We start from the raw sequence: 15,121 nt of genomic DNA, 5'->3' as shown, positions 1-15,121 counted from the left end.
GTTTTTTACGGTCACTTTTTGATATATGAAGATTCATACCAACCTATAACAACAAACCAAAAATAATTACAACCAATTACAACGATTTGACGTTTTCCTCAGTTCGTTTTATGACAATGCTGAAAAGAACGAAAGTGCTTGCGAATTGTTGTCTCACGCACTCATAGACAAAAAGTAATACGTGTTGTGAATACGAAACCTTTTACCAAGCTCTTATTTTTGCCCAGCTTCTATGCTTTAGTTATTATTCTGAAGGGCTACCGCGTTAAATTTCGCCGCTAGGGGCGCTAGTGTAGATGGAGGTCTTTCAAAATGTCAAATGCATAGAAGTTTTGGCGGTTACAAGCTTTTTTTATATCGGGAATTTTCACTCCTTATTCATAATTGTGGTAAATCTTTGTCCATCTTTGATTAATCAAATAATCATGGTAAACAATAGATATAGCTCAGTAAGTGGTTTAAAAAAAAAAGTGCCAACTAAAATATATGCAAAATTAAACAGGTTGAAAAAATGGCACATTTAAAATACCTTTGTGTATATTAGAACGTATCGATTTTATAAAAATAAACATAGAAGAATTTTGAGATCGGTTTTTCTGGAGCTACATCTACAGTGGCGCCAACTAATGAACACAAAAACGGTAGCCCTCATTATGCGCGTGGGTCAGAGATAGGAACAAAAAAGGAATGTACGAAATTTCTCGTGCTGTGTCCTTTTTGACGTCCGGTCTGCCTGTGAAGCCGATGGTCCTGGGTTCGAATTCCGGTAAGGGCATTTATTTGTGTGCTGAGCACAGATATTTGTTCCTGAGTCGTGGGTGTTTTCTATGTATTTAAGTATTAATATGTATATTTATATATATATAAATTCGATGTATATATTTATATTGGTTGTACTCAATATTATAATATCACGTCATCCACAACGTATCGCGTCCCGCACTATGCTGTCCCGCACACTCCGCTGGCTCCACAGAAAACTAGCGCCGTTGACCACGCTAGTCGTGCCAGCTGCATTGCTGAGTGGAGACCATTTCGGCTTCACATCTCTATTTCTACTGTTTTGTTTATCTTTGTCTTGTGTTTGCTATATATGTGTTGTATTGATGTGTTGTCTGAATAAATGATTTCTATTCTATTCTATATATAACGTTGTCTGAGTACCCATAACACAAGCACTTTGGGTTGGGCTTTCCGTGGGACTTAGTCAATGTGGGTAAGAATGTCATATAATATTTATTTATAGATAAAGGCATGAACGGTCATGAACGGCAATGGGACAATAATTTCTTCTTTCTTGTTTTCGAGGTTGGAAATTGGAAAACAAGGAGTTGAAAAATTTAATTCGAATGAAACTATGATAGGTTTTTATTAGCTTTATATATCTTTATCATCCATTTACCCCATCTCCTCCACTGGAATTTTCGTAGGTTGTTCTTGATCTGCTATGACGTGATGGTTTTGTTGGCGTTATATTTGTGTTTGGTTCCGTTTTTATGGTTGGTTCTGTTGTTGTTGGTGGTTCGGTTGTTGTTGGTTCCGTTGTTGTTGGTTCTGTTGTTGATTCTGGTTCTGTTGTGGTTGGTTCTGTTGTTGTTGTTTCTGGTTCTGTTGTTGTTGGTTCTGTTGTTGATTCTGGTTCTGTTGTGGTTGGTTCTGTTGTTGTTGTTTCTGGTTCTGTTGTTGTTGCTGATTCTGTTGCTGTTGACGATGTAGGTGGTGTTGTTGTTGTCGTCGTCGTCGTCGTCGTCGTCGTCGTTGTTGTTGTTGTTGTTGTCGCTGTTGTTGGGGTTGGTTTTGGCGTTGTTGTTCCGGGAGTGGTTGTTTGAATTGTAGGTTCCTTAGATGTTGTTTTTTTAGTTCTGGGTCGGATAATAGATTTTGTAGCTCTCTGCAATCGTTGTTTTGTAGATTTCAACGGTTCTTTTGTAGATGGGTTATTTGGTCTATTTAAAATTCTTTTGAGGATACTCTCGGGGATCCAGTGTCCAGGAAACTCGGATTCTATAGGGTTCGAGATGAACACCAGAGGGTCGTTTTTCATGCCCCGGTGTATGGGCGCCGCACCGGCGCTTGCGATTGCAGTGGTTATTGCAAGTAGCACATTCGGAAACACTGCAACAAACGATTTCTATATAAAATAAAGTAAAAGAAAATTGATTCATCATGGGATTTTTTATCGAGAAGTTCTCGATCGATAAAAAATGAATCAATGTCCCGACGAGATCGTGTTACACATTCCGGCTCGTGTCTCTAAACATATTATTGTGTCAAGCTTAGATTCAAAAACCGGCCAAGTGCGAGTCGGACTCGTGCACGAAGGGTTCCGTTTAATTACGCAAACAACGGGAAAAATATCACGTTTGTTGTATGGGAGCCCCACATAAATATTTCCCTTCACTAGCTCGGAAAACCGCCTTTTATCCTTTAAAACAAGCGGGGAAAAACGCATTTTATCCACTAGTGGGGAAAGTAATTTGACTTTGGAAGGAGCGTGTTTAAGTAGCTTGACAGATAAAAAAACGTAAAACGCTCATAATAATGGTTCGTTCGATATTAATTATCATTAAATAAATGGTTTGAGAATCTAATAAAAAATACCAAATTTAGCTTTATTTAATAACTAGCTGTGCCCGCGGCTCCGCCCGCGTGGAATTCAGTCTGTGTCAGTAAGCGGCTAATTCACCCCTAATCTCTCTCCCTCTCCCCTGGAGGCGGAACTTGAAGTAAAGTTGATGGATACGCTAGAGGACTGTAGTGTGTAGAGGATTTTTTTTTCTTCATATTTTTCGTACTATTACTTCAGAATGGTTTCATTTTGTCAACGAAAACGATACCAAACTTGGCCTAAATGATATATGTAGATATCAAGATAAAGTTGAGGGCTGCCCCCCCCCCTCCCTTGCCCCTTAAAGATTTACATCAAAAATCTTGGTGGCTGGTGGCTCCACTTCTTAAATCCATTCTTGAGTCCTAAGGACAGGTAATCTTTTGTTCACGCAACGCCGTATTTTAGAGTGTAGTGGCCACCCCCCCCTTTTATGGATTGAATTCTTATAGCCTATAACCTGGCCGGGGATTTTCTCGACAGATTAGTAAAGTTTGCTTCAAAATCCGTTCAGCCGTTTTCACGTGATGCGCGGTCAAATAAACAGACAAACAGATAAACAGACAAACAGACAAAAAATCCAAAAACTCTTGGAACGTGTTCTGTTATCGATTCTAAGTATCCCTAGCCAATTTTTTTTCGAATATCTTCCAAGTACAGACTTTAGACCCTCTTCCGCTTTATTATATGTATAGATTTTAAGTCATAAACCTTAAATTTCCATAAGAAACGTTAGATTTTTTATTTATATAAATATATTTCTGAACGCACAAGTTGAGTCGATGCAATTTCAAAACGCATCGTTGACATTTCATACGTCAGAACAGAAATGTCAACATGTCAATAATTTTTTTACTTAAAAACACTTCTTACAGAGTCACGTAAAAATCAGAATTTCCAGTGTTTTCTGTTATAATCTCGTAAAAAATAAGTGATTCCAGTGATGAAGATGATCTAACGCCTGTGGATGTTGCACTTTCCTCGCTATAGTGAGGGGAAAAGTTTTGTGTTACACACGGGTGCAAATGTATTTTACTTCTCGTGTGTTGAAACACTCGCGGGTAAAATACAACTTTGCACCCTTGTATAACAAATAACTATTATTTTATTGTGTTTTTAGTATTTGTTGTTATAGCGGCAACAGAAAAACATTATCTGTGAAAATTTCAACTGTCTAGCTATCACGGTTTATGAGATACAGCCTGGTGACAGACAGATAGACGGACAGACAGACAGACAGACAGACAGCGCAGTCTTAGTAACAGGGTCCCGTTTTTACCCTTTGGGTACGGAACCCTAAAAACGACGAAGCGCTTCGAGAAAAGGTGGGTAGTGCCCATACGCTTCGCTTAATTGGCTCGTCTTGGGGGGGGGGGGGGGGGGGGCACGGCAGATTAGAAGGGTAATTCCGGGGTAGATGCATAAGGGCGAAATGGACCATCGAAAAATTTCATGGTTCTGATGCTAGATGTTCCAAATAGTTCTTGTTTATAGTCATACTTGTTATGAACAAAATGCTGCACTTCATGATAAGAGCAAGCCGCTTTGCACAGTGATAGTAGGGATCAAATTGAGCGATTTGACCCGCAGCAGCGGCAGTTTCACCCCTTAGGAACAGAGATGGCGCCACTTCTTTCAAAAATATTTCAAAAAATTCTACAAATGAACCGATTTAACCATTTAATATCTCAAATGAAAGCTCATTATATACATTACATTTAAAAAAATACATAAAAAATATATACTTAATACTTTTGACAAAAAACGGCATCTTAAGTTTTTTTTTTCTCGATTGATAGTTTTTACTTGATTTCTCAAAAAAAATGTATGGAACATGAATAGTTTAATGCATGTATATATTACTGAATAAATAACAAGTATTATAAAAAACCCGACACCGATACCTCTCATACTTCACGAAATATGAAAGTTTGAATGTGAGTTCTTCAAAATATATTTCAAAAATTCTACAAGCTAAACTATTTGACCGATTTCAATGTTTAATATCTAAAATAAAAGCTCATTGTATACATTACTTATAAAAAAATACTCAAAAAACATATACTGAATACTTTTGGCAAAAAACGGCATCTTAAGTTTTTTTTTCTTACTCGATTGATAGTTTTTACTTGATTTCTAAAAAAAAAATTATGGAACGTGAATAGTTTAATACATGTATATATTACTGAATAAATAACAAGTATTATTAAAAAAACCCGACACCGATACCTTTTATTCTTCACGAAATATTTAAATTCAATTATGCACGCTCTTACAAATAAATTGATTTAAAAGAAATCTTCAACCGCAGTAAGTGCACTGATTTTAATATGAAATGTGTCATATGAAAAGAAATCACCCAATTTAGTTTAATAAATAAAAAATAAATAAATAAAACCAGTATAAAGTTTTTCCCTGGTGCTGAATTACAAAAAAAAAAAAATAACAGAATAGAAATTATTTTTATTTAAAGTAACTACATTCGTAAACAAAAAACTTAAATGTCCTCTTCGGGTTCACCGGTAGATGTAGAACTGAAAAAGAAAAGTCGTTTTGAAGGACTCGTACCATTCCAATACTATAAAATCACCGATCATACATGAACTGGTTGCTGTAGATTACTGTTGAATTATTTTTGTGCCTGTAGATTACTGTTGATTTATTTTTGTGCCATTAAACCTATAATTTTGTGCCAAACCTATAATCAGTGGTCAGCAACTCAGCATGCAAAATAACCCTGGATTGAAAATTACATTAACTTAATTTTGATTTGTACAGCCACCTTTGCATGATTTACACTGGGCTGTGCATGGTAAGCTAACGCGACGACAGTCGACACCCACAACGCATAGTTTCGCAGCCAGATTTGGAGGCTTGGAGGCTTAATTGCGACCAAATCGCTGTAACTGCCGACTATTCTGCAGTGCAACTCTCTTTTTCCTTAGTCCATGCCTAAGAAGATGTACGTATATGGAAACTTCTGGTTCCAGAGGAGCGTTTCCCCATATATAGCAGCTTACCAAGCGGACCATATATGGGGAAACCCTCTGAAACCAGAAGTTTCCATACCATGTCCATCTTCTTGGGGATGGACTAAGGAAAAAGAGAGTTGGACTCCAGAATGGTCGGCAGTTACAGCGATTTGGTCGCAATGAAGCCTCTTGCACCATCGTGGCTGCAAAACTATGCGTTGTGGGTGTCGTCGTGTCAGCTTACCATGCAGCCCAGTGTAAATCATGCAAAGGTGGCTGTACAAATCAAAAGTAAGTTAATGTAGTTCTCAATCTAGGGTTATTTTGCATGCTGACCACTGATTATAGGTCTGGCACAAAATCAGCTAGGCACAAATATAATTCAACAGTAATCTACAGCAACCAGTATGTATGATCGGTGATTTTGTAGTATTGAAATGGTACGAGTGCTTCAAAACGACTTTTCTTTTTCAGTTCTACATCTACCGAAGAGGACATTTAAGTTTTTTGTTTACAAATGTAGTCACTTTAAATAAAAATAATTTCTATTTTGTTATATTATTTTGTAATTCAGCACCAGGAAAAAACTTTATCCAGTTTTTATTTATTTATTTTTTATTTATTAAAATAAATTGGGTGATTTCTTTTCATATGATACATTTCATATTAAAATCAGTGCACTTACTGCGGTTGAAGATTTCTTTTAAATAAATTTAATTGTAAGAGCGTGCATAATTGAACTTAAATATTTCGTGAAGAATAAAAGGTATCGGTGTCGGGTTTTTTTTTATAATACTTGTTATTTATTCAGTAATATATACATGTATTAAACTATTCATGTTCCATTTTTTTTTAAGAAATCAAGTAAAAACTATAAATCGAGTAAGAAAAAAAACTTAAGATGCCGTTTTTTGCCAAAAGTATTCAGTATATGTTTTTTGTGTATTTTTTTATAAGTAATGTATATAATGAGCTTTTATTTTAGATATTAAACATTGAAATCGGTCAAATAGTTTAGCTTGTAGAATTTTTTGAAATATATTTTGAAGAAATTTACACTCACATTCAAACTTTCATATTTCGTAAAGTATGAGAGGTATCGGTGTCGAGTTTTTTGTATAATACTTGTTGTTTATTCAGTAATATGCACATGTATTAAACTATTCATGTTCCATACATTTTTTTTGAGATATCAAGTAAAAACTATCAATCGAGAAAAAAAAACACTTAAGATGCCGTTTTTTGTCAAAAGTATTCAGTATATTTTTTTGAGTATTTTTTAAAAAGTAACGTATATCATTAGCTTTCATTTGAGATATTAAAAATTTAAATCGGTTCATTGGTTTAGCTTGTAGAATTTTTTGAAATATTTTTTAAAGAAGTAGCGCCATCTCTGTTCCTAAGGGGTGAAACTTGGCTGCTGCGGGTCAAATTACTCAATTTGGTCCCTTCTATCACTGTGCAAAGCGGCTTGCTTTTATCATGAAGTGCAGCATCCGGGCAAAAAATGGCCATAACAAGTATGACTGTACCTTCTACGCTTCACGTCATTGTTTTCCTACAATTTAGTAGGGAATTAAATCTTCTCGGGTTAGAGCCGGCGTAGCTTTATTGCGTATATCTTTACTTGAAAATAGTTGTACATTTCACACATAGGTAGGTACACTTACACTGCGTAAAGTTCCTTGGACATTCCTTTCCTTTGACGTTCCTTTGACAACCGGTCTGGCCTAGTGGGTAGTGACCCTGCCTGTGAAGCCGATGGTCCTGGGTTCGAATCCCGGTAAGGGCATTTATTTGCGTGATGAACACAGATATTTGTTCCTGAGTCATGGATGTTTTCTATGTATTTAAGTATTTGTATAAGTATTATATATATTATCGTTGTCTGAGTACCCACAACACAAGCCTTCTTGAGCTTACCGTGGGACTTAGTCAATTTGTGTAAGAATGTCCCTATAATATTAAATATACATGTGATGTATATGAAATATACATGTGCAAAGAGTGTCTGTTTTGCACCGTACATGCCGCATTGGTTACTGTGTAAAATGAAACGTATTGAGTGAATGAGACAGTATACTTGAATAAACATTAGAATGAAAGGGAAGAATGATTAATTGAATGAAAGAGATATAAATAGGATTAGGTCTAGAGTAAGTTGAAAGAGCAATATATTAATTATGGCCTATAATATTTATTTATTAATTATTTATTCCTTATACCTCTAAGTATAATAGTGCAATACAGTAAATAATCAAAAAAATAAGAGTAGGAAAATAAAAGCAAGCAAGCTCTTGAAACAAGTATCTTGAAATTGGAGGTTGGCAATGTTGGCATTGTCCACTTTGTATAACTCAGCACGACGCCAATCAGAACGAAATTAAATTAGCGATGAATACAATTAGGAATATTGGTAGAGTTTACAAAATGCGCGTAAGTAAGTCATTTGGACAGTCAGGTTTGAACCATTCCAAAGCGCTTATCAAGGCCTTCAGCAAAAAGGCGTCTTCGAGCGCCTTGGCGCTGCCTAGGAACCAACTGCGCAACTTGGTTAGGGTGCTTACCGGGCACTGCGGCCTAAATAAGCACATGCACACTATGGGGAAACGTGACATGGGGCGGTGCAGACTCTGTATGGAGGCAGAGGAGACGCCCCTACACATCCTCACAGAGTGCCCTTGCCTAATGCGCACTCGTGACTTGATCCTGGGTGGACATATATTGCGCCCGGAGGAGTTAAAGTCTCTCGAAACCAAAAAGATCCTGCAGCTGTTTGAAGTTGCAGGTTTGGATCGAGAGTTGTAGTAGGTGGCGATCACAATAGATCAGAGATGGTCGCAGTGATACATAGGCTCTGGAGCCTTACATAGCCCCTAGAAAAAGAAGAAGAAGAAGAAGTCATTTTCTTCCGATGAAACTAAGATCTGATCTGATTAAGTAGGTAAATGAGCTTTGATACAGTATAAAGCCATGTCAAACCCAAGAACGTCAAGCACACGCTAATATATTTGGCATAAGCTAGCAAATATAAAACGTGACATGTGTAAACGCATTTTCCCAACGTTAAAAAAGTTCTTTTAGTTTTCTAGAAGAAGAAATGTTCAACTTACTGCTTTTCTCTTTGCTGTTGACCCCACAGTGTCTTCAGCATCAGAAATGAAATAATTAGGCATACCCAATTATGGGAAAGCGGAAAATTGCTGATTGGTAATTAGCATTAAAATTTAATTAGCGATTTATTTAACTATTCCTGAAATAGGTAAATAGGTACCTAATGACCGAGTAATTAGATGTAAGGCAGGTGTCAAACTCGTGGCGATTAGCGAGCAGCGATGGGTGAGATTGTTCTCCGCAATTCACTTAAAGTAACAAAACAGTCACTTAAAAAAAAAACCGGCCAAGTGCGAGTCGGACTCGCGCACGAAGGGTTCCGTACCATTACGGAAAAAACAGCAAAAAAATCACGTTTTTTTGTATGGGAGCCCCATTTAAATATTTACATTATTCTGTTTTTAGTATTTGTTGTTATAACGGCAACAGAAATACATCATCTTTGAAAATTTCAACTGTGTAGCTATCACGGTTCATGAGATACAGCCTAGTGACAGACGGACAGACGGACAGACGGACAGCGGAGTCTTAGTAATAGGGTCCCGTTTTTACCCTTTGGGTACGGAACCCTAAAAAAGTATATTCCGACAGTGTGAACTGCCAGCGATTACTTAACAATTATTTTGATATCCATCTCTTGAATCTTGAATGTATTTTATTTACTAGATCTATTTATGTATTATACAAGCTTTTATTTAGTTTCACCTGTCACGTTGGCTGTGGAACTGTAATCAAATCTTGCAAGTTAAAATTGTTCCACTTCCCGGTTTCCGATGAAGCTGAAAATTAGCATAAGTCGGGTGCAAATTAAACATTATGGTACCATCGAGCTGATCTGATGATGGAGACAGGAGGTGGCCATAGGAACTCTGTGATAAAACAATGTAACCTTAATGGGTTTGGTGTTTTTAGAATTATGTTGATTATATTGTTGCCTGTCTGTGGAAAGAAAAATAAATAAATAAAAAATAAACAGTACAGTCAGCGATAAAAGCTTCTACTAAAAATTATACATATTTTTGCCAAAAACTTATTATAGAAGTTTTTATGTTTATTAGGTATATGAGAAATTGTTGTGCTGAGCCGGAATTTCTGTGGCATTTGTTTGCACTGTTGCATGGTATACACCTTATACCTCTGTTGGACGGCCATTTTTTCTCCATGCAAACGTATTCTCCGTTTTCCTCCCCAGATAATGTCAATGACATACCTAGCTCATTATTGCCGAGGGCAGAAAAGAAGCCATGAACAAAGAAGAAGGCATGGCCAGAAAAAGAAGGCATGGCCAAAAAAGTTTGTCAGAAAATTGACAGAAAATACCTGTTTCCGCTGTGGGCTTGCACACTACGAAATGCTACGAATAGAGGTAGTATAGTGCTTATCTCAAATAACAGGTTGGCTGCTTGGAACTATGAAAGTCAGATTTGACAAGTGTCAGAGTAGGTATAGGTATAAAAAAAAACGACTTCAATGGGGGATGCCGTTGAAAGATTACTTAATTATTGTTGATGGTGCACTCTTAGATTCCAGACAATGAAATAAAAAAAGACAGCATCTTTTGTCTAATTATGTAGAAAAGGAGGTAAAACCACCCACTTTTCTAGTAGAATCTCGTTTCTGTAAGGGTCGCAGTTCTAACCTAACCTACTTTTCTGATAGCAGTTCTGTTTTGTGAGAATCGCAGTTCAAACCCACCCACCCACCTAACTCACTTTTGTAGGAGCATTTCCAGGTCCGGGTCCGGGTTCGGATCCGAGTCCGGGTCCGTGTCGGGCTGTCCGGGTCCAAGTTTGGGCCCGAGTTCGGTCTGGGTGCGGGTCCGGGTTAAAGTCCGGGTCCGAGTTCGGTCCGGGTCCCGGTCCGAGTTGGGGTCCATGTCCAGACCCGGGTCCGGGTTCAAGTCCGGGTCCAAGTTTGGGTCTGGGTCCATAACGAAGAGAACAAATTGCCAAACGTGAACGTGAACTATGTGTCATTAAAGAGTTCCATTCTGATCATCATCAGCAGTTCCACTTCATCAAACGTCACTTTTTAAATGTAAATGCTGGATTTGTTGATGAAAATACAAAAATCACTATATGTATGCCTTTCACATTTGAGGAGTTCCCTCAGTTCCTCATGGATCCCATCATCAGAACTCGAGCTTGACGAAAATGTGTCTTGAAAACCTAACTTGCTTAACAAACATAACGAAGAGGACAAATCGCCAAACGTGAACTATGCGTCATTAAAGAGTTCCATTCTGGTCATCATCAGCAGTCCCACTTCATCAAATGTCACTTTTTTAAATGGAAATGCTGGATTTGTTGATTAAAATACAAAAATCACTATATGTATGCCTTTCACATTTGAGGAGTTCCCTCGATTCCTCATGGATCCCATCATCAGAACTGCTTTTTGACAAAAACGGGACCAATCTGTATGTACATACTTACAATCAAAAAAAGAATTTTCAAAATTGGTCCAGAAATGACGGAGTTATGGAGAAACAAACATTAAAAAAAAAAAAAAACAACCGAATTGAGAACCTCCTCCTTTGAAATCTTGAAGTCGGTTAATAATAAAAAGCGGCGGGTCCAAGTCCAAGTCCGACAGGTCTACGTACGGTCGTCCAGCTGGCGGACGATCTGGGCGAAGCTGGGCCGCTCGGCGGGGGAGAGGGCTCACTGCTTTTCCTTGTTAACCGTTGCCATTGGTTACTCATAATTATGTCGTGAGAACACTGATGACGTTAAAAATAATTCTGTACTAAGGGGAGAATCCGCCCTAAAATTCTCTGTTTTAGATCCAAGTTTTTTTTATTAAGCTTTTATTTTGTATTAGCTGATTAGAATTATAAAATCACAAAATTGTGCATCAAACATTATTAACCGAATGGGTGTAGTGTAGTTTATTCGCGAGTTTTTGTAGTAGGTGTAAGTAGGTAAGTATTAACCTTTATTCTTCGAATAAAGTGGAAAAGGGAAGGAAACACCTTTACACATAGAAAATATATTAACAGTGCACATTAAAATATAAAAATCTAACTCGGTCTTTACACCTGTCACCTCTCGCATTCAAAGTCATAATCGCTGTCGTAGTCCGGCGGCGGGTCCAAGTCCAAGTCCGACAGGTCCACGTACAGTTGCTTCTGGTCGTCCAGCTGGCGGACGATCTGGGCGAAGCTAGGTCGCTCGGCGGGGGAGGGCGCCCAGCATTGCACCATGAGCTGGTAGAGGCGCGGGGAGGCGCGGGCCGGCTTCGGGAGACGGCTGCCCGCTGCGAGGAAGGGCGGGACTTGGTGGTTGCTTAGCTCTGCGTATGGGAAGCCGCCTGGAATGTATAAATACTACGATTATTCACTTGATCCAACTTAACCCTTAAATGCATATTGTTGCCAAATGTATACAAAGCAACGCTTAATAAATAATTAATTAATTATATTACATTAATTAGTTTAATCATGCATTTAAGGGGTATTTTATCTACGCAATATTTTTATTTATAAAAATTACATTCGTTTTAAGACAAAATGTCGGAAAATTTGAAAAAAAAACTGAAATTGATGATTTTTAGTATGTGATTTTGGACGTTTTTTTCGGGGTTTGTAATTATTTTATATAAAAAAACTTTATCATATGTGTATTACACATAGTGTACCTTTCTGATGTCAGTAAGATTTTTCATATATCTCATGCTGAAAATTATATATTTACATAAATATGATTTAGCCTGTGCAACTTCTAACACTGATTTTTCAGTGAAAATCAATGTTATAATTTTTTTTTACCATTTTTCCCATAATCAGCAAACAATTACGTGACACATATATTAATATCGGGCAAACGGAAAAAATCATGCATTTAAGGGTTAAGTAATCAGTTTTAGTATTTAATACATAATGTTGTTAACATATTATTGCATGTGTCCATGCAAAATTGTGCGTGTTATGGAGCCACATGCAGCTTTTGGCCACACAGTTTGCCGACCCCTGGGCTACAGTAACTGCTTAACATTAGACAGGCCGTCTAGAAAACTAAGATGCACATCAAGCCACTACGCCTGGATATATCGACGAATAATAAACAGAAATTCATGTAAGTAAAGAGGCCGTAGTCGATTTTGGAGCAAAAATGTAAAATTGATAGATTTAGTCGTTGAAATTATACACGTTTTGTTACGTAATATCTAAATAACAAGTATTGATTTCTATTAGCACGTCTTCTCATCTTGCCTTTTAATAATGAGGTCGCGAGCGTGCGTCGTTGGTAATGCATGAAGAGAAGGGGCAGTTTTATAAAATTCATCAAAAAATCATGGTGGTAAATTATAAAAATTGATGTATAAGAATAGTTTCAGCAGATGTTGTAGATTGTTTAAGTATCAAAATTACGTTGAAATTAAGTCGATTTTTAGAGAAATTGTCACTTGTTTTGAAGTAATTTCTGAAGAAAATTGATTTCGTCTAACTTTCATTTACACTACTTCAAAGTCATAATAATAAAAATGTAGTTTGATAAACGTCAAGTACAGGATATGGTAATACAAAATTACCATGTTTAGCAGTCCAAACTTTACGAAATTTACAAATAAGAGCGACAAAATCAGTGCTTTACGCGCGTTTACCTAAACGTCCATCAGAAAAGCAAACATTACTAATTTAGTGAGTCTGTTTACAAAAAATTGATCTGATAAAAGGTAAGATAAGAAGACGTGCTAATAGAAACCAGTACTTGTTATTTCAATTAGGTAACAAAAGGTGTAAAATTTCACGGACTAAATCTATCAATTTTACATTTTTGCGACTAAAATCGACACTGGCCTCTTAACGTAGCGTAGGTAACTATCTGCCATAGTAGCACAGTAGCACCAGCCACCAGACCGTGAAAGCCCAAAGTTGGTCAGTTTCAGTTTTAGTGAAATTTTTTGCTATGTATGGTATGTCTTTTATTAGTTTGTTTATTTTGATCGTTTAATTTTGTACAAATGTATTTTTTTGACACTCATGGGTGTAAATTGATTTAAATTGAGGCAATCTCAAATTAGAGTTGTGCCGTTCACGGTAACATTCCCCATTTTGTATGAGGAAATTTCTCGGAACGGCACAAGTCTATCTCCATTAGATGCACAGAGTATGCTCATACAACGCTGGCGCTATATGCAGGATGGCTTCTGCCTGCCTAGTATGACTTGCGTTCTCGCGCACGACTTTAAGTATGGAATCGCGCGCTATCTTCGTGGGACTGGCGCTAGCGTGTATACACACGACCACATAGTTATAGATACATTACATATACTAACCTAAAGTAGCAATCTCCCATAATAACACAGCGAAAGCCCAAACGTCGCTCGCACTGCAGTATTGAGCGTGTAATATTGCTTCTGGTGCCAGCCATCTCAGCGGCACTGGTCGCGCCCTGGTGTGAACGTACACGCCAGAACGTGAGAGTCCAAAGTCGGCTACTTTGAGGGTCCCTGCGCCGTCAACCAGAATGTTCCGGGCTGCGAGGTCCCTGAAAATGAAAATTGAAGCCGGTTAAAACACATTTTCTTTTGCTTGAGACTACCCCGGCCCGTCCTACGTACGGCGGACGCGGACGGCTTGGGGCCCTTTGAATTTGAACCCCACGCCTTCGTGTGCGACGCTTCATCCTGAACCTTGTCCGAATGCACGAAGGTTGATATTGGGCTGCAGACCCGTGCGTCAGTTGACGTCTTTGGTGGTTAAAGGGTCAAAAGCATTAACCTTTTTGACGCTGTGTCAAACACAAAAGCTGTCACTCGGATGCCACGTCACCGAAGTGTCAAAACTGAAATTGAACTTTATGTACATGCACGGCACGTAGGTCTATATGTTGTCGTTCTGTGGTCTGTGACGCATTAATCAGTCTTTGGCATTGGACCTGCGGTGCCGATATATCCGTCATTGGCGTCCAAAAAGTTAAAGAAAATGTCTTACAGCGTTGTTTGTGTATTGTTCTCGTTTCGTCAGTTGACGGCAAACAACCTGTCGACATACATCAAACTGAAATCATAACACCGTTTATGAATACAGAATTAATTTCTCAATAATCTATGTTTAATTCGGCCTAGATCTGCTTCTCATCTGAAATGAACTTTATTGCTTGAGCAACAGTGTCTATTGTACGATATTCACTTCACATCTAATATCGAATGAGCGCCTAGCAACGGTCGCATAGCAACGTTTCATTACGGATGCGGGCTTTGTTATTTTTTGGCAGGCCCCGTACAAAATCAACAGGGAAACGTGGGAGATATTTGAAATGGTAATGGTCAATTAAATAACACGCCTTTTTTCTGATGTCGGCGATAGATGAAGGATGAAGAAGATTAATGATACTCGATGAATGCCATAGCTAAAACGATACAATTGATAAAAATACAATTAATAGGAATGTAGTGAGGTTGACTGCGACACTTTTCAATT

General features: G+C 37.7%; 2 protein-coding genes across 2 annotated transcripts in view; both read right to left on the bottom strand.

Moving 5' to 3' along the window:
- Window positions 1-1,390: 1,390 nt before the first annotated feature.
- LOC134745849 (salivary glue protein Sgs-3-like) lies at window positions 1,391-2,114 on the bottom strand. Its single transcript, XM_063679940.1, has one exon. It carries the CDS (start codon window positions 2,042-2,044, stop codon window positions 1,391-1,393), a length of 654 nt encoding a protein of 217 aa, XP_063536010.1. The 5' UTR covers window positions 2,045-2,114.
- Window positions 2,115-11,657: 9,543 nt separating this feature from the next.
- LOC134745940 (fibroblast growth factor receptor 4-like) overlaps window positions 11,658-15,121 on the bottom strand; it is a 113,858-nt gene continuing 110,394 nt past the window's right edge. Inside the window, exons 6-7 of the mRNA XM_063680081.1 lie at window positions 13,975-14,186; window positions 11,658-12,006 (exon numbers count right to left, since the gene is read on the bottom strand). Coding sequence (XP_063536151.1) covers window positions 11,738-12,006; window positions 13,975-14,186 — 481 coding nt within the window. The 3' untranslated portion in view covers window positions 11,658-11,737. The remainder of the gene's footprint in view (window positions 12,007-13,974; window positions 14,187-15,121) is intronic.

Source organism: Cydia strobilella, chromosome 12 (genome assembly GCF_947568885.1).
Source record: "Cydia strobilella chromosome 12, ilCydStro3.1, whole genome shotgun sequence".
Taxonomy (NCBI): Eukaryota; Metazoa; Arthropoda; class Insecta; order Lepidoptera; family Tortricidae; genus Cydia; species Cydia strobilella.
This window is presented reverse-complemented; position numbering and strand designations above follow the sequence as displayed.